Source organism: Elaeis guineensis, chromosome 7 (genome assembly GCF_000442705.2).
Source record: "Elaeis guineensis isolate ETL-2024a chromosome 7, EG11, whole genome shotgun sequence".
Classification (NCBI taxonomy): Eukaryota; Viridiplantae; Streptophyta; class Magnoliopsida; order Arecales; family Arecaceae; genus Elaeis; species Elaeis guineensis.
In genome coordinates this window covers 101,171,382-101,194,238 of record NC_025999.2, presented here as the reverse complement: position 1 = coordinate 101,194,238, position 22,857 = coordinate 101,171,382, and the positions used below count along the sequence as shown (strand labels likewise).

Sequence of the window (22,857 nt, the reverse complement as noted above, 5' to 3'; positions counted from 1 at the left end):
TTACAATGAAATGATGGAACAATAGATTTACCCCAAAAGAAAATAAAATAGAATCAAAGACTAACCCATTATCAGCTAGATTGAGTTCAAAGGCTTTATCCATACACACCTAGGATAAGATTTAATTATTATGGCCATAGAGTAATAATAGACAGTGAAGTTTCTTTTCCTTTTTTTTTTTTTTTTTTGCTTTAGCAGATAAATATTTATCATGAAATGCAACCAAGCTCAACAAACATGCCAAACTTGAGAAAATTCAGCAGGTTATGAAACAGATCTTGTGGGATGATGGGCATGTAGTATCTTTATTCAAATTGCACCCTTTCAAAACTTGGCTACTTAACCACGACTCGCATGCATAACAGATCTCTCGTTGGAGGCAGTTCAACAGTTAATTGTGACAGTTTAAATATGGGATTGTATGCGGTAAGTCATCTTCTTATCACAAGAAGAGAAATCATCTTCCTCTGACCACTGGTGCAATTGAATAGACCAGGTGCGCCGCACTGGTCCAGTAAAGGTATACCATTTCAAACATCCCCCACTTGATGCGACAGCCTTCTGAGCAAAAGTAAAAAAAAAAAAAAAAAACCATAGAAGCCATTCCAACAAACCACCAAGCAGACTTTTAATTTTCATGCAGGGAAAAGTGATAAGAGGGAAACTAAAAGCTTGCTGTACATCCAAGGTGCTAAAACTAGAAATCTTAATTCTTAACATTAGTCTGGAAGAGAAAATCAGGATTGCTGCATTCCATATTATTCTTGCCATGGAGAATATTAATAGAGTTCACTTCTGAGCGTCCATATAAGCGAAAATAATAAAAAATGAAAGATACTAAAATTAAGAGCAGAAGAAATAAACATTTTTGACAAGCTCTACAACCCCAGAGTTCTCTAGCAGAGGGTTGGATGTTTGAAGCACCATTGTTAGCCCCCACCATATGCTAACACACGGCCAAGCGCATAGAACCCTCATTCCGGTCAAAGAGAAATATGAGCGATCCAACAAGCTCGCCACCAAGACCCAAGGCCAGTTCAGTGACACCGTTCGAGACAATGTGGTTGCACCAGAGAGATATGAGTTGAGAGTACCACAGCTGACCACAATATGTTTCAATCAGAAGCTAAGGTGACGGAGCATTGATGCTTCGCTTTCACAACCATGAACCAAAAAATAGTAATAATATGTACCACATAAAACATGAACAATACAAGTGCACAATATCATGATGGTACAGAATCATAAATGGAATATTGAAAAAAGGAATCACATGCACCACACAAACAAAGGACAATACAAGTACCCAATAACATGGTGAAACAGAATCATAAACCAAATATTGAGCACGGCAACTGTTAAAACACCTGACAAAAAATACAAAAGCACATCGAGTGCAATGCCTGCCTACTTATTTTGACATTTCAATGAATTAAACACCCATGAGGATCAAATGTCAAAGTTATTGTAGCACAACCTGACTGCAAAGAGGTTATAATCTAAAGATTAAGAAGAGGCCTGTGTTTCAGTAAATAAGAAATATGGTTAGCACAGAACAAATGAAAAATAATAATGACAATTCACAAGCCTCGACATGCTGGCCAACAATACAAGCACCCACGCCCTTACATGGCAGGATTAGCCAAAGAACAGCCCCTCTGGAAACTCAGAAATAGCCCCTCAAACAACCTTCTGCATTAGTTGTAGGTGAGATACAATCACATCATGCAACTTAGAAAGCAATGGTGATTAAAGATGTTGACCTTCTTCCTAGAAGTATCTGAACAAAGCTTCCTCATAGATTCCGACAGCCTCTTCCGGCCCCAATTTTGAAACACGTGTAAGAATCATGGAAAAACCTTGCGCACCTTCTTGCCAGTTGCATGTGAAAGCTCAACTGCCTTCACAAGAAGGAAACCAAATTTTTTTTGAAAAAATTGCCAAGTAAGATCATCCCTTCCTGGGCCATCTTTATGCATAATACATATACAAACTGTTTGCAGCAGCACAGGCAATTGAGTTTTCAGTTGGGTGCCATGCTAGATGAAGCAATTTGGTTGTGAAATCATATGAGTTTCCATTAGCATCAACTCCTGTGGCTTCTCCTGTGGCAGATCAATGCAATAACAAATATAGCAGAATGATGAAATGTTTTCCAAGATTTAATAAAGTAATCAAGAAGGCTCGGAAATAGAAAATATCACTGATATAGTTGTGTCCAAACCCTAACCTCTCCTGACCACACGTGTCAAACTGCCCAGAGATCTTGCAGGCCTTGCAGGGTTTTGAACATGTCGCCTACATGGTTTTTGACACCACCCCATAAAGATAAGATCAGTCTATGATTATTGTAAACCCTCAAGACAACAATTTTCTTTTGATGCAAAATACTATCTTAAATGTGAATGTGATTTGTTTATTGCGCATAAAATGCAAAGAAGTTAGCAGTATATTAGTCATAATGTATGAGTTTCAAATATCACCAGAACATGGCATATTATTCATAACATAAAAGTTTCAAATACAACCAAAACACAGCATAGTTAGCAAGTGACTAATTAATTTATAAAAAAAGTAAATAATTATTCAAAATTCTACCAAAAGAAATGTAAACAATTTCCACTTCCAGCATCATTTCCCCAAACTTGTTTTTCATTTTGCTAACTACAATAAGATACCAGAATAGAACAGTCATTCGATGGCCAAAAAAACTTCACTAAAATGTTTGTAAATATCATATACGAAAGACATGCACACTGCATCAATAGCATCCCTTTAACACAACGCTCATACCAACACTCTATGAATCATATATCAAAAGGTCGAACACACCATAATAATGGAGCAGTGATGCCGTACCCAAATTGGTTGAGACTTGAGATTTAGGCAATAAAGTGGCAGTAAATAAATGGTTGAACGTAAATTGAGAGTGAGAGAAGTACTTTATTCAGACAGCATGAATTGAATAATGAGATTTTTGTCTTGGTTGACCATGCATGCCAATATATTATGCAAGAATTACAGAAAAGGACAGTTGACTAGAAGATTTGGAGCAGAATGTACGATTTAAAATTCACATTCTCATCCTTAATTTTTGGCATTGCTGTATTCTACAAGCCTCACTTAAATCAGGGAAAAGCTGTTTATCTAGAAATTTAAGTAAGACATCAGTCTCTCTTAATATGAGCTGTTCAGCAAGACAATTAAAAATTCAATACATTAGAACCTTCCTTGGCATTATATTTTTTACTTCATTGAGGTGATAACTGATAACTTAGTTGAAAATTATCATCACCAGCATTGCCATACCTCATTGGATTTTTACTGGCTTCCAAGGTTGTTGCCTCAGTGCTTTCAGGAACACAGCCAAATACACGAAATAGATTACTGCAGTTGCATAAACAGTTATAACATTGTCAGTACAGAGGTTAGAACATGCAAACTAAAGTTTTGTTGGGGTCCATAATAAGGTAAACAGTAGAAAAGCTGGAAAACATACTTATAAGAACCAGTTGCTACCCGCAGTCCATCTCCACTCAAACAGCACTCAAATTTGTCAAAAATCGAATCATTCTCATATAAGTCACACAGCTGCAACAACTTAGGACTATCATGGTCAGTCTTTGTCCAGAGCATATTATCAAACAACCAATGTGGCATTAAGACAGATCAAAATGTCTAAATAAGACACAATTCACCTTTGGTCTTAAATATTCATGGATCTGGAAAGTTGCGACAGGACCTGAATCCATGTTTATATCCCATAGCTGATGACCACAAGCAAAACACATGAGAAGCAGCAAGTGCAAGAAACAAGAAAAGTGGACTACAATATTCCCAAGTATACGAAGAAACAATGTCCATGCATCTAATCAAGAAATTCCGTCTCGGTACCGGAACTTGTATTGATGAAATTCACTGAAGTGTCGGTATGCGGTACGGTATAGTATACTTGCATCGGTACTGAGCATTTCGACGTACCGACACGCATCTGGTATGGTACAGTATAAGGTGTACCAGATGGTTCAGTCTGGTATGGAATTCCATGTATCTAATAGATTCCTACATTTCATGCTAGACATAATAGAGATACACTATATTCATATAGGGCTAGAAATGGGCTGAGCCAGCCCGAGGCCCATCAGTTGGACCGGCTTTAGGTCAAGCTTTAACCCTAGCACAAAAAAGTTCACGTCGCATTCGGTCACATTGTAGAACATGAAAAAAACTCATACCGGCCCAAGCCAGCCTAAAGCTCAACTAGGAGCCTGGCCTAGCCCAAACCCATTTAACCTAACCCAAATTACCCCCCACCACACCCCCCACCCTCTCTCTCTCTACTTCTCGTTTTTGTCCATGCACCTCCCACTTCTCTCCGTCTCTCTCTCCCACCTCTCTCTATCTCTCTCTCTTCCCATTCCTCTTCCCTCCACACTCCTTCTTCATCGCCCACATCAACCTCTACCACTCAAACCCTAACCCTACCCTCATCACCTGCACCGCTGACCTGCCCTCCCCCTTCCCTTCGCTTCCACCACTCCCATGGCTGTCTGCACCGGCAACATCAATGCTGTGACTTCCACTCCAGCTCCTCCTCCCCTCCCTCTGCTTCCGCTGCTCCCATGGATGTCCACGCAACTGGCACTGCATTGCCCTCCCCTCCCCTTCCTCTGCTTATTCTGAAAATGCTAAGGTGTTCTTGACTAGAGCAATGACACCTATTTTCTCCAGCTGACAACTCTAGAAAATTGGCAGTGACAACAAAAACACTCAACTCCCTGGAGTATAATAAAAGGAGTGTAGCTGAAACCAACTTTGTAGTCCAGTTTTTGTCAAAATTCAGGACTTCTGTAACTTAATAGATAAACCCAGAGCCCCAAATCAGTTAGCCCCCTTTCCTGCATCAGTTTGGGTAATAAGAGCAGTCCAATGTCCTTTTACTACAAAATTTGATATAGAGCTACAGAAATCCCCTTCCAGCACCCGTCAATCTCAAAAAAGGGAGAAAGAATTTTAATTTCCTCGTACTTCATACACTTCTATTGGATGCATCTCATGATATATTTCAAAATCTCAATCATTCACCATGAAGTATGGGCATGGAGAGCTAGGTTGGTGATGACATGTTAACTGATACTTCTGTTTTTGTAAATGTAATTCTCAGTGATACATTTTTGTCAAAGTCAGGTAGAGGAATACAAGAAAAGAAATAAATTGTTCTAGGATAAAAAATGATTAACCTTAAGAGTCATATAATCACGACTAAGGATGTGCCTTCCATCCTTTGCAAATTTGATATCTGAAATCGAGGCAATAATCTCAGTAAAAAAGGACTTTGGAACAGGTGCTTCATGTTCCTCAAACCTGTATGGAAGGATACGTCAATAGCTAATGCAACAAAAAAAAAAGCAAATTAAAAATTTAAATAAGATAATTCTATGGAAAGAAATTGATTATTATTCACATCATGTTCAAAGACATGAAGTATAAGATCATCTAGTTACCTGAAAAACATAATACATAAGTACAAAAGAAATTACTTACAACTTAAAATGGTTATCACATAATGCTGACTGTCGTAAATCAATAAGCCGGATTGAACCCTTTGAACTACTATATGCTAGCATGTTACAGTGTGTTGGATGGAACTCAGCAGATGTTATCACCTCTGGAAATGTAACAAATATTACAATTTCGACCATTTATAACCAGTTACAAGCAAAAGATAACATAGAGAATGTAAAAGCCAACCATCCACCAAAAAACATTGCCACTCAAACATCATATAAATAAGGACAAAAGCTTCATTACAAGAAAAGAATTCCCATATGACATAAAGACATTAGTAACAAGCAGAATAGCTGTTTCATAGCTATACAAAAAGAATATATTAAAGTGGTATGCTAAAAATGTGAAGAAATATGGATTGAAAAACCAGTAAACATATTAAACATAAATAACATCTGCCATCCAACATCCAACCATATTTGAGGACATCCACAAAAGTCTTACTTTCAAGCGACAATACTCAAAACCCTTCATATCACCATTTGTATTTATCTCAAACAATCAATTATTGCCTTCTGAATGAATTACACAAGGTGAAGAAGTGGGAGTTAACCAAGTTATCCTCATTTTTTTAGTAGACAACCATCTTCTGATTCAAGAGAAAAACTTGTCCAAACAGAAACCTCACATGATGAAGCAGAACAAAAGTTCATGCATCACATTAGCAAAATTATAATGTGGTTCACAATTTTTACTTGTATATAGCATATTTACATGGTTAGTCCTAAGTCTTCCTTCAGAATGAGAAACTTGATCTGGATGACAAGTACAAATACCCATGCTACATGAATGAGAATACTAAAACCCCATAAGCATATTGCATAGGAATTCCTTGGATATATGAAAGGGTATCCACTGTTTTATCCCACTCGCATAAAATATTTCTGCATGGATGGGAATTCCTTAAAAACAATAAACTTGTTTGGAACACTATCTTGTTGAAAGAGACAAGTGTCAAATATAGTTTGAAACCCTATATATAAAAAATTGAGTTTCAAGCCACGATTTCAAGCAATGAGTTATAATTATTTGGAAAGCAGAAATAGTAAGGCCATACAAATGATGTTCTTTTATGTCTACTTGATCAGGAATGCTCAATTTTTACCTCAGATGGGCAATAGGGCAAGGCAGGAAGACAAATCACATGTAAAGGCACATTCAACATATCAACATTTTAATTAAAAGTAAATAAGTGCTCTAAATATCTGGTTCCATGGAAAATCTGCAGGCAGGGGTTGAAGCTTGCACCCATGCAGAAATCAAGTGGCGCAACTAACTCTTGGGCATGAATTACACTCTCAATCACAGTGTTTCTCTTGAACTTTTAACTAGTATTTCATTACATATAGGTGTTCTATGGTAAGCTGGACTGAATCCCACAACCTGAGAACTTGTATGAACACAGGTTTGTTGAAGGACAGCTTACTTGGAAAAAGCACTTTCTGTTCGGAAGCTCTTAATTTGACCTACAAATTCAGCTATTTAAGGCCAAAATTTCAGGTTGATAAATACCAGCTCAAAAGATAGCCTCATATAGAAAGACTCAGCCAGTTTGTTGCAGTTCATTTCATAAATGTTTGACAAAGTCAACCAACTGCACATGGAACATCACACTAGTTTCCTGCTGTAACGATATGATTAACTCAATCAATAAAACCTTTGTGATCCAAAAACCAGATGGGCTATGAGAAAAACAAAAACTGGCCTTATACACTAAACTAAGATGACACATGTAAAAGCACCATATTGCTTAACTTTGTGCTTTAGTAAAACTTCTGTCTATACTTCAAAATTTTCAAATGCTGAAGTAAAATACACAGCTGCCTATGTTATATTCTTAGCATAGAAAGATGCTATACCAGTGAGGTCCTCCATATTTGCAGGCTTCACATCGACAATGTTAAAACTTTGGTTGCTAATTTCCAAATTCCAAAGATTTATTCGCAGATCATCTGCTGATATAAATGTCTCACCATCACTGGTAAATAAGGGAAAAAGAAAAAGAACATCAGTTGTTTGTTGCTTAACAGAAAGGCAAGAACACAACAACCAGACCAGAACAGATAATGTCTAAAGTCTAAACATAAGATGCAGAACAGACTTATGTTCCTGCCCTCCAAATACCTGAAAAAGATACTTAATGACACTGAGCATACTGAAAAATACACATTACAACCAAACACAGGCAATAAATAATACAAGCACTGCATTAAAGACCATAAAGAACATTATTCAATAATAAACCAGGTAAAATTTAATATAAATAAGGTTGAGGCATGCAATGCACATGACAAGCATTGTGAACAGCTGTGATCCTCCAATGCGATGGTGAAAAGTAGTATGGATGGCCATGATCCTCCAATATAATAAAAAGCTTTTTATTTTTATCTAATTTGATGAGGTTGGGGCTTGGCACAATGGTAAAGTTGCACCATTATAACCAGGATGTCACAGGTTTAACACAAGAAAATAGCCTCTCCGCATATTGGGGTAAGGCTGGGTACATCTGACCTCCCTAGACATTGCAGTGGCGCGAGCCTCATGCAGTAAGACAGCCATCTAATTTGATTATTGTACTCTTAATTTTAAGAGGTGCAGTTCCCTTGTTTCTCATCCTCAAAAGCACAACTGAACAAAGTGGGGTTTATTTATTTCATTCAGGAGACATTATAGCAGAAGAGATGATGAATCACCGGAGCCTCGCACATGAAATTCTGGAGTTTTGAGTTTAATATTAGAATAGATAAACATCAAGTTAAAACCCAACTGCTATAAAGTCAGGTAAGGAGGATCAAGAAACTACGGGCAAGAAAATTAATGTAAATCACTATATACACACTTATACGCAATGAAGTTAAATAAGAAATTCTATAATATCATACAAGTTGATTTATCTATATTCCACATGATCATCTTAAAACTATAATTATTTCGATCGAACAGGCTCATAACTAGAAAACTATCAACTTTTATCCATTCTATTTTTGCTAGAGGAGCATGAGGCAGCTTCCTGTAGCTAGATCAGGTGTAGAAGACTAGAAGTCGAATATAAAACACTCTTCAAGCTTGAAAATTCTTGTGGTCATAGAATTTTAGAAAGAAATTGGACTGAAGGATAAGAGGTGTTCATCAACCAAGGGGTAAAATTGTACAACCACAAGTATTGTCTAGAATCCATGTGTTCCTTGAGGGCATCTAACAGATGAGAGCAGTAAATCATTACAGGGTGAGAGTAAACAAACAGTTAGCTATTTTGTCAAATTAGACCATCAAGTGTGGTATGTCCTCATATTAGACCATCAAGAGGTCACCATCTTCAAAAGAGACCTTAAGCATACACAATGAATAATCTGTGGCAAGTAAAACATAACAGCATCAACTTGAGGGTGGATTTACTAATTTTGTTATAGCTTTCCTTATTGTGAATGCATCGCCACTCACATAGTACAGTTACTTGCATGTTTCTATATCCCCTGGCACCCTTTAGCTTTTTAGAGCAATCCCTGGTTTGCAATGCACTATTGGACTCTACAAGCATAGCATGTTGCCATGGTCTAAAACACCTAAATTTTTGTAATAGTTGAATCCAGATTAAGTGGCACAACGATGTAATAGCTGGTAACACCTAAGCAAAGTGAAAACCACCTAAGTCTGCAACCAAAACTCGTAAGTGTTAAAAAAGGATTACTGATCACACCAAATTCTGCACCAAATAGTTATCCAGGACATAGAAGGGGCCATCATAAGTGTAAGAAAAGGATTCAGCCAGTCTCAGCAATTAGAGAACAAAGTAGCAAAATACTGTAACCAGAAAAGCAAGCAAACATTAAACAAGTTAACCAATGTGAACTGTGAAGAACTGTGATAGACTAGCTGGATAAGAAATGAACACACCTGTTATTTGAAATAGAGTTAATGTGATAATCATGAGCATGAGCATATATCCTTCGACATCGAGCAACAAGGCTTGTCTCTTGGCACATCACCTTTATAGATAAATGCATGCACCAAATGTTAGTTATTTATATCAAAACTAATAGTAGTAATAGTTTAAATCAAATTATCAAAATAGGAATGAATCTAGGTGGATTGGATGATGGAAAACTGCCACGAACTGTATATGCTAGAGACATGCGGTGTCATACTCACCCACTCCTCTCTGAACATGTGTATTCTCATGTAACTTTTGTGGACTCAGGAGTGAGCCATGCATCATGTGTGTGGGTGAATGTGCATCAAGTAGATAGGGATGAGTACAACTACCACTGGCAAATGTAGCGATGGAAACCCTCCAGGAGGAAATAAGAAGTCACTGCTCAGATGGTTGTAGGGCCTTTCAGAACATCCACCATTTGGAAGATATGCTCTGGGACTATTTGCGCTTGAGCTAGCAATGCTACCATTTCCTATAGCTTGTGAATCATCCATATTCATCTTGGAGATTCTTTTCACCTTCTTTTCATGGACCTATAAAGATTTCAACATAAGCAGCAAAAATATCAGAGCACTTAGAAAAATGCCGGCATAAGAGGAGAAATGTCAAAAAGATGAGTGACAGAATAAAAAACTAACTACTCCAAAGAAAAACGAGCACTAAATAGCAATGATAGGATGGCAGGAAAAGCATTTCAAAGCAACTACTATAAATCAATTTACTACTTAGATCAAATCTATTTTGCCTTCACATGCCTATATCAGCACAGTAATTTGTATAATTTTAACTACCATAGTCAGAGGATGTCATATGACTGCCAGTGAAATAGATAATCCATTAAAACAGAGAGAGACTGAAAGGTATGATGAAGTGACTTCTTTCATTCACAATATGACCATGAACTATTATACAACTATGACATGCAGCATTTAATTTTCTTTCTGCGGTTAGTTTTGATGTTATTTTCACATTAATTATTTTTTCATTAAAATACTTGATTTCTTTGACAAAATAACCATAACACAAGATAAGTTTGGCTACATATAAGAAAATTCAGATATCCTAAATGCATAAAAGATAGCTGATTTCTAAATCAACCATTACCCTATTACCAAAATGTCGAACATTTAGAAACATTAAAAACCCAAGAAGTAATAGAAAATATCAGACCAGTAACAACCTGGACTTAAACCCTTGCTTACAAAAAAAGTTTGAGACGGTATTCTAAAAATTCATTTATAAATCCATGAACCATCACCAGACTTGTATCTAATGAAATTCAAGAAAATAGCTCGTCCTCCAAAGAAGATGCAATGAGTACATTATTACGGTCACTGTGTCCATAAGAAAGAAAGAAAAAAAAAGAAAGAAATACATGGAGCTACAGCCAAAGCCCCAGCCACGACATGTAATCAATGAGAAAGAGAAACCCATCATGATGTAAGGTAACCAACTGACAAAATCACATTCAAGGATTGGCATGGAAATGAGATGATGCAAATAAATAAAGTTTTCATTTTTCAATAAATTATATTGCTTTCACATAAACAAGAATGAAAGAAGTACATAAATAAATTTGGTAAGAGAGTAAAACCAAGATACAGCAGAAGGATTGACGTGGGAAAAAAAAAATTGTTGACAAATGATTTTTTTGTAAGGAGAAACCAGAGCATGTTTCCACTATATAAAACTGTTTTACAGGCCACAATTTCTCATTAGATAAGTTTAATGCCAAAAGCATTGACATGGTCCATGCTTGAAGAACAAACAACATGCCTACCTTCCACAATTTGATAGTCTTGTCATTAGTAGAAAGAAGAAAAAGAGCACCATTGGCTGTTTGGCACCATCTGATCTTGTTGATCTTTTCCTCTATTTCCAAGCTTTTAAGATAGTCAAACTGAAGCATTAAGATGAAGCTAGTCCACATGAGAGAATTGATCAACATAAACATGATCACGTTTTCATCAGTAATTATCCAGAAGAAACCACCTCAGGTTCATGGCTTTGAAATTCAGTTTTGTAGCGGAACTCAGGGTGCCTGCTAATTGAATAATCTTGCCTCTCTAGATCCCTTCGAGATCCACGCTACATATTACATAACACATAATGTGAAAATTTGAAAGAAAAGGCACGACAACACATATAAATAATAGTAAAAGAAAGGGTGTTTAACATACATCCCTAACATCTGCCCTTTCAAATAGAACCACACGTCCTCCTCGATCTCCAGTAGCAAGATGGTCTCCAGATTTATCAAATTCTATTGCTGAGATAATGTCAACTGCAAAAAAGGAACAGAGACCACCAAGAAAATGAACAAGGAAAGAAGCTTGCCGGAAGCCATAAACTACAACAAACTGTGAAATGAACAAAGAAACATTGTTACCTTGGATATCAAGTGGAATGGCAACACAATTGACAACTTCAAACAAATCAGAGACATATGATCATCCGAGTAATATTTTTTTTTTTAAAAAAAAGGTCAGCTTGCAATATATATGTCATAAGTTTAGTTCCAAACAAATTTAAATGCTACAAACCAAGTAGCCTGGTTCAAATTATGACTCTCCTTATCAAAAGAAAGTACAGTCCATTATGTGGGGAAGTTGCAGCACCACCTTTCATTCTGATATCTTAACTCTGAGGTTCTGCCAAAGTCCTGGCAGGGTACCCTTGGACAAAAGAGGTTCATATAATGAACCCTGATGGACGATTGATGAATAGAAAGACCTATGTTCTTGGTTTTTTTTTTTTTTTTTTTTTTTTTTTTAAGAAGAAGAAGAAGATCATGCCAATTGAAGCTCTCCAAGCTTCTGCTAGATTAGGCATAAGCCTAGATGAAAAGGGAAGAGTGAAAGGGATATAGAGAACTGCGTTCATTTTTAATCAAATATAATGCAACAGAAAATTCATCCAAACAAGCCCCACAAGAAAAAAGACCAGAGTCCCCACTCACAGGATGATATTGGCAACAAGCTGCAGATGTACGCCCTTCAAGCATTTAAACACATAACAAGTTGTCACAGCACTTTTACTTCAATGGGATGCTGGAAATAAAAGCCTAAGATGTGAAAATACTCGCTAGTAGAGAAGGAAGTAATTTTTCTGGTCTGTAGACTGAATAATATACTTTTCTGCTCCAGCTAACGATAAAACTACAGCAGTGAGTGTTCCTTACAACTGAGTAAAGAAAGGTGGAATAAGAAGTGTAAATGCAACTGCCCTGTTTCATGCTCACCAGAAATCAAGCAAAAGGCATAAATTGGTAGTTGCGCCTGTGAACAATACTCAAACAAGAGAACTGACAAGTACTACCAATCTAATATCCACAGACTGGGTCCAATCTGAGCCAAACTTGATGGTTTAACCACAAGAAGCAAACATAGTTAGCATAAAGCAGAATCCTGGGCCAGGGGGCTAAAAGGAATCAATAGTGGAGAAAGTTGATGATAGACATGGGTCAATCAAGAAATCTTTGTACAGCCAGCCCCGTGTGAGAATCAACAAAAGGTCTTCAGATGTCAACTAAAGGTTTATAATGTCTTCGATGTCAACTAAAGGTTTACTTACAAATGATTTCTAGATGATGACAGTGGAGACGCATCAGCCAATATCAACTCGAAAACATTAATGCACAGCACCATGTTTTCATGCTTCCGATTCTACAAGTTTCAATCTTTTTCGATAAAAGTGTACTAATGCATGAGTCCATATCAATTTAATCACACTTTCTCCAATAAACCCCAAAATGGAAGTCGTCGATATATATCAGAAGATCCAACATCAAAGTCCGAAAAAAGAAGAACTGAAGTTAGAAAGGAAAAAAAAAAAAACAATGACTGTTGTACTAGAACCAACAGATTCGCACCAAAGCACTCTAAAGATTTTCCAGAAAACCCTAATCCCCAGTCCCGACCATCAAGAACCACAAAGTCTCCTAAATCTAGTGGATCTTGAATTGATTGAGAGCATAGAAATCCTACCTTCTTGGACCTCCTCTCCAGCCGTCCGCTCACCGAAGACCTGCGAGAATTTCCACTCCAAGGGAGGCGGCGGCGGCAGTGACGCCGCCGGCAGCCCGGCATCCTCTGCTCCATTCCAGTTCATCTTCCGACAAGAATTCCAGCGAGATCGACACAGAAGCCCACCGGCATCAACGATCCGACGGAGATCACGAGGAGATCAACGGTTGGAGCTGCTCCACGATGGATTCCCAGAGACGCCGCTTCCGGATTCCGCCATGGGATGAGGGTTTCCACAAAATGAGGACGGTGACGACAGGAACTGATATGAATAATAAGCTTCCCTCTATGCTCCCTCCCTCCCTCCCTCTGTTCTCTATCTTCTCTTCTTTCGCCCTAGCGAAGGCGTCTCTTCGTTTTTTTCCCCTTCTTTTCTTTTTCTTTTAATTAATAATCATTGAGGCCTCCCTCTTCCGGTGAGAACGTATGGTGGATTCCCGGTGGACCAAATTACCCTCCATGTTCATAGAAAATGGGCACCCAAGTGCCAGTGGCAGGAAGATAGATATTCCTCCAACCAGCCCACTCTCTAGCATAGCTTCGTAATTTAGTTTTCTAATGTAAGTTACAAACAGAAGCATTCCGCTAAGTTCTTTTCGCAGATACCTGGTTCCACACCACCAGTCACCATATATTTCAAATACTTAGTCATCACGCATCTACTACATGGACCCACTCGATCAATAACAATTTTGCGATTTACAAAGCAGGCAACAAGGAGCCAGAGAACTCAAATTCAACCATAAAGTTGAGATAGGACTAAAAACAGATCCTATCATTAATATATTTATATTTATATTTATTTTATCTAATAAATATAGATTTAGATATGAATGTTAATTAGATATAAAAACTTATATCCATAATTGCAGTGGAGAGGATCACAGTAGACTGGAGGCATCAATTTTGTTTAGATTTCAAACATATTGTGAGAACTTGACAAACTAGACTGGAGACTTAATGTATTTATTGGCTCCATACATGCCTATACAAAATTGGAGTATGAGGCTCACCGCTATAATCTAGTTTCTCGTATCTCACTTCAATGGTGCTTTTTTTTTTCAATAAATTAGCAGATTAGACATGTACTACCTAAGTTAGTGTAGGTCTAAAAGTCCACCTCGATGTTTCCAAGGTTGGAGGAATATTTATGATAACATAGGCTCAAAGTAGGTAACAATTTCCAACGAGATCATGTTGGACGTGCAACCATCATGAATATTGACTTCAAGAGTTGAACATCTTGCTTTCAACAGCAACCATGGCCATGTGGTTGTCCTTGGTATTGTGCACGGAGAGAATTAGCAAAAGTTGTTCCACCGACGATATCGATGTCTACTGCTTCACCGTCTCCCCAGTTTGGAAAAGACCCTGGTTGGACATTTTCCCTGGCCCAATATTTTAAATAGTGAAATTCTTTGTGCACTGCCCTTTGACGTAGAAAACGCGCATCGCCGAATCAAATTGGACCACAGCGTAATTAGTAATACAGCAGACATTTGACGTTGCTTAATTTTTTTTTCAAAATTTTTTTGATAAAAATATTTTTTTATTTATATAATAAAAAAATAATATTTTTTTTTAATATCTTTTATAATTTTTGTAAATATATATAATATCATAAATAATATATATAACTTTCTATGCAATAATAGTCTATTAGTTATTATGATTTTCTGATATCTTCAATAATTATTTTGTGAATATATATAAAATTTTGAATAATATATGTGATTTTTTATGGATATATATGACATCCTAATATCTTGTATGACTTTCTATAAATGGAAGTATAAGTGGATCAGAATAAATTGGGCCATGATTGAACTCGATCCGATCCAGTTTCTTGATCGAGTTTGAATATTGGATACAAACTCAGTCCAATAGAAGATCGAATCGGATTAGATCGGTTCTATGATCATATTTTTTGACCCAACAAATCATTCGAGTTTAGTCAAGTCCATGTATAACTTGGTCCTAATCCATAAAATACTGGTTCGGTTCGAATCTAGATCCAGATTGGTACAGGCTGAGGTTATAAATAACAAAATCGATAAGTAGAAAATCTATAAGCAACTTTATTTACATTATTACCAGACTTAACCAACTTCTTTTGTTAATGAATCAGCTCTTCCCTTCATTTATAGAAAGCAAGTGGTTGAAAAACTTGATGTATTCAATTGCAAATGATGCCGATTTTAAGAAAAAGAATGTATGCACAAATTACTATCAAAAATCAGAAATTATGATGTAAGTAATGGCATGGAGTTTATTTATCCATCCAAATTTCTTTTCTGGAGGCTATATATCTTAAACTTTCAGATAGCACAATAAAGATTGTTTTCTTATATCTTATTACATATCATTCGAAAAATTTTAGCTTCAAAAAAATTCATCAGATCTATAATCAGAGAATTGACCACAATGTTTAAGTAACACCTACGGCTATGAGAGACCAAGTTCAATTTTGTTTATATATGTGAAAAAATTCAAGCATGTCAACAAAACTTGATAAATGTTGACAAAAATAGGTTTGACAAAAAAAATGAGTTATAATAAATAAAATAAAAAAAATTAGTTTAAAATCATAAGTCAAAAAAATCTGAATTAAGATCAAAGAAATCCAATAAACATACATATATATACATATATACATATATACTGTGTGTATGTATATGAGTATGTGTGTGTCCATATATATATATATATATATATATATATATGTTTGTGTGTGTTGTGTGTGGCAAACCAAGTGTTCCAGTACAAGAACAAGTGCAATATGTGGCAAACCAAGGAAGGCAACAGAACAATCCATACTCAAAACCTACATGCCTGCTGGAAGAACCATCCAAATTTTTTCTGGGGAAATCAACAGCAACAACAGAATTATCAGAATAGAGGACCACCTGATTTTTCACAGCAAGAAAAGAAGTTAGCCTGGAAGAATTGGTTGCAACTCTCACCAAGACCACTACTGATTTCATGGTAAAACTAAGGCAAACTTTCAAAACCAGCAAGCTGCCATTAAAAACTTGAAAATACAAATGGGACAGTTGGCCAACATGGTAGCTAACAGAACTAAAGGGTCATTGCCTAGCAATACTGAAACAAACCCGAAGGAGCATGTGAAGATAATTACCTTGAGGAGTGGAAAATAACTAGGGGAACAACAAGGGAAAGAGCCTGTTAAAGAACAAGTAAAGGAACAAACTCAAGAAGAGACTATGGTCAAAGAGAAGCTAAAAGAGAAAAAGAAAGAGTCAGTAAAGTCCTACAATCCACCATTTCTTTTCCTCAAAGGCTCAAGCAAAGTAAGGATGACAAGAACTTTCTGAAGTTTTTGGAGGTCTTCAAAAAACTACACATAAATATTCCATTTGCGGAGGTATTAGCTCAGATGCCTAGCTATGCCAAATTCTTGAAGGACATCCTTTCCAAAAAGAGAAGGCTAGAGGACCATGAGACAGTCATGCTTACCGAAGAGTGCAGTGCAATCATTCAGAATAAGTTGCCATCAAAATTAAAGGATCCAAGGAGTTTTACAATTCATGCAATATTGGCAATATCGAATTCACTAAAGATTGTGCGATTTAGATGCTAGTATTAACTTAATGCCTTTATCTATTTTCAGGAAGCTTGGACTAGGGGATGTGAAACCGACCAATGTCTCATTACAACTAGCTGATCGATCGTGACATATCCTAAAGGCATAGTGGAGGATGTATTAGTCAAGGTGGACAAATTTATCTTCCCAGTGGATTTCATTGTCTTGGATATGGAGGAAGATAGAGAGGTTCCTTTGATATTGGGACGTCCATTCCTTGCAACTGGCAAGGCACTTATAGATGTCCATGAGGGTAAGCTTACTTTAAGAGTGGGACAAGAAGAGGTAATTTTTAACGTGTTTAATTCTTCTAAATATCCTCTTGAGAATGATGAATGTTTTAGATTAGATGTGATTAATAAATTTGTTAGTGAAATAATTGATAATTCTGAATATGACTTGATTGATGGTATTAAAAATAAATTTGAACAGTTAATTGAGCATGTTGATGTATTAAATGATGTTGAGAAAATAAAGGATTCAGTAGAGGCTAAGCCAAACCGCAAGCTTGAGCTTAAGCAGCTCCCTTCTCACTTAAGATATGCATTCTTGGGAGGCTCATCTATTTTTTCTGTCATTATATCTGCTCATTTGTCTGCTGAACAAGAAAAAAATTATTGCATGTGTTGAAAAAGCATAAGAAAGTACTAGGCTGGTCTATTGATGATATTAAGAGAATTAATCTCAGTATATGCATGCATAAAATTTTAATGGAAGAAAACTATAAACCTTCAATTGAGCATCAACGTAGGTTAAATCCTAATATGAAGGAAGTAGTTAGAGTTGAAGTAATGAAATTACTTGATGCAGAATTATCTATCTTATTTCTGATAGTAGTTGGGTGAGTCCTGTTCAAGTAGTTCCTAAGAAAGGGAGGATGACTGTTATTACAAATAATAAAAATGAGCTGATACCCACTAAAACAGTCACTGGTTGGCGTGTGTGTATTGATTATAGGAAGTTAAACAAAGCCACACGAAAAGACCATTTTTCTTTGCCTTTTATTGACCAGATGCTTGAGAGATTGTCTGGATATCCCTTCTACTATTTTTTAGATGGTTATTAGGATATTTTCAAATTCTTATTGTACCTGAGGATTAAGAAAAAACTACATTTACTTGTCCATATGAAATATTTGCATATAGGAGAATGCCATTTGGGTTATGTAATGCACCTACAACTTTTCAAAGATGTATGATGTCTATATTCTCTGATATGGTTGAAAAATTCATTGAAATCTTTATGGATGATTTTTCAATTTTTGATCCTTCTTTTGATATGTATTTGACTAACCTCTCCCAAGTTCTACAGCGTTGTGAAGAAACTAATCTTATATTGAACTGGGAGAAATGTCATTTTATGGTGCAGAAAGGAGTAGTTTTAGGCCATAAGATTTCATCTAGAGGGATAAAGTAGACAAAGCAAAGTGGAGGTCATTAAAAAATTACCACCACCAACATCTGTTAAAGGAGTAGGAGTTTCTTAGGGCATGCTGGCTTCTATAGAAGATTTATAAAAGACTTCTCTAAAATTACCAAACCTCTTTATAATTTATTGATCAAGGATGCACATTTTAAATTTACTGATGAGTGTTTGATTGCTTTTAACAGGTTAAAGAGAGAATTAATCTCAGCTCCTATCATCACTGCACCTGACTGGAATCTACCATTTGAACTCATGTGTGATGCAAGCGACTATGCTATAGGAGCAGTCTTGGGACAAAGAAAGGAGAATAGACTTCATGTGATGTACTATGCGAGTCGAACACTGAATGATGCACAGTTGAACTATGCCACCACAGAGAAAGAGTTGCTCGCCATTATTTTTGCTTTTGATAAATTTAGGCCATATCTTATAGGAGCAAAAATAATAGTTTATACTGATCACTCAGCAATTAAATATTTATTGAAAAAAAGATGCGAAACCGAGACTAATTCGTTGGGTGCTCTTATTGCAGGAATTTGACTTGGAGATTAGGGACAAGAAAGGATCAGAAAATCTTATAGCAGATCACTTATCTCGGTTAGAGTTAAGTAAAGAAATTGAGAACACTGAGGTACCCATTAATGAGTTATTCCCTGATGAGCAATTATTTGCATTACTCACATCTAGTATACCCTGGTATGCTAATATTGTTAATTTTAAGGGATGTGATATTATTCCTCCTGAATTTAATTACCAGCAAAAAAAAAATTACATGATGCAAAATATTATTTTTGGGAGGATCCATATTTATATAAGTATTGTCCAGATCAGCTTATTAGGAAATGTGTGCCTGATGATGAAATTAAAAATATTTTAAAATATGCCATTCATTAAAGTGTGGAGGCCATTTTGGACCCAACAAAATAGTGCTAAAGTATTACAGTGTGATTTTTATTGGCCTAACCTGTTTAAAGATGCTATTGCTTTTGTTTCTTCTTGTGACCGATGTCAAAGAACTGAAAATATTTTTTTAACAGAAAATGCCACTAACCAATATCCTTGAAGTAGAACTGTTCGATGTGTGGGGATTAAATTTTATGGGGCCTTTTCCACCTTCTCATTCAAATCAATACATCCTGGTGGCGGTGGATTATGTATCCAAATGGATTGAGGCAGTAGCACTTCCCTCTAATGATGCCAAGAGTGTGCTCAAGTTCTTAAAGAAATACATATTCACACACTTTGGTATTCCAAGGGCTATCATCACGGATGGAGATAAGCATTTTTGTAATCGTTATTTGGATTCTCTATTGACAAAATACGGTGTTACTCATCGTGTAGGAACACCATCTCATCCCCAAACAAGTGGACAAGTAGAGATCTCCAACCATGAAATTAAAAGAATATTGGAGACTACTGTCAACTTATCAAGAAAGGACTGGTCTCTAAAATTAGATGATGCGTTATGGGCATATAGAACAGCATTCAAAACGACAATTGGGATGTCTCCGTATCGTCTAGTTTATGAAAAGCATGCCATTTACCTGTGGAGCTAGAGCATCGAGCTTACTGGGCAACTAGGTTGCTAAATTTCAATATGGAAGCTGCTGGGAAGAAAAGGTCATTACAGCTTAATGAACTTGATGAGTTCCGCCTCCATGCATATGAAAATACAAGAATTTATAAGGAGAGAACGAAAAGATGGCATGACAAGCATATTGTGAGGCATGAATTCCAAGCAGGATAAAAGTATTGCTGTATAACTCCGCCTAAAGCTATTTCCAGCAAGCTCCGGTCTAGGTGGTCAGGTCTATTTGAGATTATACAAGTTTTTCCACATGGAGCTGTTGAGCTGAAGAGTGGTGATAGGACCTTCAAGGTCAATGGGCAAAGGTTGAAGGAATACATAGATGGAGGATTTGAGCAACCCAAAACCTCCATATCACTAACATAATGCATTGGGATAGTCAAGCTAACGACTATAAACTAGCACTTCTTGGGAGGCAGCCCAAGCAAAAATTTTTTATTTTTTTTATTTTTTGAGTCAATTTTAATCCTCACTATATTTTTAAGGTTTGAATGGACGTTGTTCACTTTTTGTAGGCACATTGAAGAAGACAAAAGAGATGAAATGACTGAGGACAGTTGCAAACTCGCACAAGCGCATAGCACGCTACAAAGGGGAGTACCCCTAACTTTTAAGAATGTCTTGCTATAATATGTATTGTGATGATGATCTTATCATTGAGCATAATGTCCAATTCAAGTTTGGGGGTGCATTTACATGAGCATTTCGTGTTAATAATATAGGATTGCCATTATGTTTGCATCTTTATCTTTATTTTTTTAATAAAATTTATTAAAAAAAAATTGAAATGTTGATTCATTGATCACTTGTAAGGATATAGAGGGGGACAATTTTGCCTTTGTGTTATTGTTTGGCTATCTTAGTTTTAAATTTGGAAGTCAAATTCAGGGATTGACTATTTTAAACTTGTAAATACTTAAATAAAATCTCGTATAGGAGATAGTTACTTTGCTTCACCAATCCTATTTGTGAGCTTTGTTGCGTTTGTTGAAATAAAATGTAGACAATTTACTTGAGAGAAATGATATAGGCATTCCTTTGGCATACCCTTTTTGATCCCTTGTATTTTCTTTTCATCCTATCTCATATCTACTGTTCATATTTTTTGAGAATAAATTGATTATAATGGTTAGAGCATACTGAATTTTTAGTTTTCTTTCCACTCAAAAAAAAAAAAAGCACAATCTACTCCGCTGTTTCAAGTTGCCTAGTAACTAGGAGCATTCATGAGCCCCATGTTTGCTTTTACGTCAAACAGTGACTTGAATTATGAGTATGCAAAGCACTTTGAGTATATGACTTGCTGAGTAACCGGGTACCTTCATCACCAATGTCAGTATTCGCGTAAAAAGACAAATGATGACTTAAGAAAGAGTGCCAAAGTGTATAGGCTGTTCTAAAAGTATAAAATAAAATAAATAAAGGAAGGGATGTAAAGCATAAGTAATTGAGTATGCTCTGATTTATTGTGGTTAATTTATTTTCACTTATGTGACCATAACCATCATTCTTGTTGCTTGCTTTTCATTTTTTTTTTTACCCGAAAAAGTCTATTGATCTCTTGAGTACGTTGTTTGCACTAGTGGAGATGGGCTGATAGGATTTTGCATTCAGGATTGGATGTTTGAACCGAATTATTTTATTAAAACTTAAAGGAAGCAGGGTAGCTATTGATTGTGCGTAATTTTGTTTGAGTATGAATGAGTTTGGAATAGTTAGCTTGTGGGTTTGCCTTTCGGTTTTGGGTTGGGGTGGTTAAGCCATGGCATTTGGGTATTACTCTTTTGTGTCTAGATAGATTTTGATTATATTAATGTTAAATAAAATTTTTAGCATTAATTTTTATTTTAGATTCTCTATTTTTGATTTGGACTTTTCTTTTGCTTGGGGACAACCAAAAACTTAGGTTTGGGGTATTTGATGTATTGCATTTTTATAATAATTATTATTATTAGTTTTTAATAATTTTGATGAAATTGATATAATAATTAACTAAATAAATGTAAGAACCTGATATGTTTTATGTCAATTGCAGGTAATTGAGCCAGGTCACACCTAATTGGGCTTAACCATATTTTAAAGGTCAAATTAAGTGAAATTAGTTGAGTCCGATTCAGCAGGGTTTGTCATCCGGAGTCATCAGGTCTTGCATCAAAATCAGAGTCCATCTCAAAGCAGAATAACCAAATCAAGATATCAATGGATCCCATACCTTATTCTTTTTGGCATCATCAGTCAGAAAAGAAACTAGAGGTGCAGAAAATAAATCAAGCAGTTAATCTCTCCCATCTAGTCAACCAATCTAAATTCTGGATATTTTGGTATGAGGACCCCTAAAAGGCAAGTTACAGGACTCCAAATTGAGCAAGATTAGATCCTACAAAATTTTGAGAGAAGCAAGAAAGAACATAATTTACAGAATTAAATTTGGATTCCAGATGAGGTGGCTACAGTAGGTTGAAGTTGGTAACAATATTGGACACAACAAGAAACACCCGATACATCCAGATTCTTCTTAGTGTTTCTTAGCACAAAGATCTAATATGGCAACAAATTTTGGGTGGCAAAGAGCTATCTTGAAAAGAATTAAATGAAAGAAAATCAGAGTCCAAACTAATTCTGCATGAGGAGCAAACTTAGAAAGAATTAAAACCAATTCTTGAAAAACTTGATTTGGGCAGCCGAAACCTTACTTTGTTTTGCAGATTTTGTG

At 36.1% G+C, this 22,857-nt stretch overlaps 1 protein-coding gene across 4 annotated transcripts; it reads right to left on the bottom strand.

Annotated features, from left to right (window-relative positions):
• Nucleotides 1–1,390: 1,390 nt before the first annotated feature.
• On the bottom strand, nucleotides 1,391–13,825 carry LOC105048004 (serine/threonine protein phosphatase 2A 55 kDa regulatory subunit B beta isoform). 4 transcript variants are annotated; one of them, XM_010927179.4, is made up of 14 exons: nucleotides 13,489–13,825; nucleotides 11,683–11,786; nucleotides 11,495–11,590; nucleotides 11,283–11,402; nucleotides 9,829–10,035; nucleotides 9,463–9,554; nucleotides 7,428–7,546; nucleotides 5,545–5,668; nucleotides 5,241–5,364; nucleotides 3,699–3,767; nucleotides 3,500–3,591; nucleotides 3,310–3,387; nucleotides 2,231–2,298; nucleotides 1,391–2,105 (listed from the first exon to the last, which is right to left on the bottom strand). In XM_010927179.4, the coding sequence occupies exons 1-14, from the start codon at nucleotides 13,610–13,612 to the stop codon at nucleotides 1,972–1,974; spliced, it is 1,551 nt and encodes a 516-aa protein (XP_010925481.1). In that variant the 5' UTR covers nucleotides 13,613–13,825; the 3' UTR covers nucleotides 1,391–1,971. The 4 variants fall into 4 exon arrangements, with proteins under 4 accessions (XP_010925481.1, XP_073116621.1, XP_073116622.1 ...); XM_073260520.1 differs by having other exon boundaries at nucleotides 1,747–2,105; nucleotides 3,500–3,600; XM_073260521.1 differs by having other exon boundaries at nucleotides 1,747–2,105; nucleotides 3,500–3,600; nucleotides 9,832–10,035.
• Nucleotides 13,826–22,857: the final 9,032 nt, after the last annotated feature.

What these genes read in the sequence shown, in the direction of transcription:
- LOC105048004 (XM_073260520.1), bottom strand. Translation starts at nt 13,612, where the DNA reads ATGAACTGGAATGGAGCAGAGGATGCCGGGCTGCCGGCGGCGTCACTG. An exon ending in AACTCTATTTCAAATAACAG is followed by an intron (nt 7,547 to 9,462) that starts GTGTGTTCATTT and finishes CTTATTTACCAG; the next exon opens with TGATGGTGAGACATTTATAT. An exon ending in GTGATTATATGACTCTTAAG is followed by an intron (nt 3,768 to 5,240) that starts GTTAATCATTTT and finishes TGTGGTCATCAG; the next exon opens with CTATGGGATATAAACATGGA.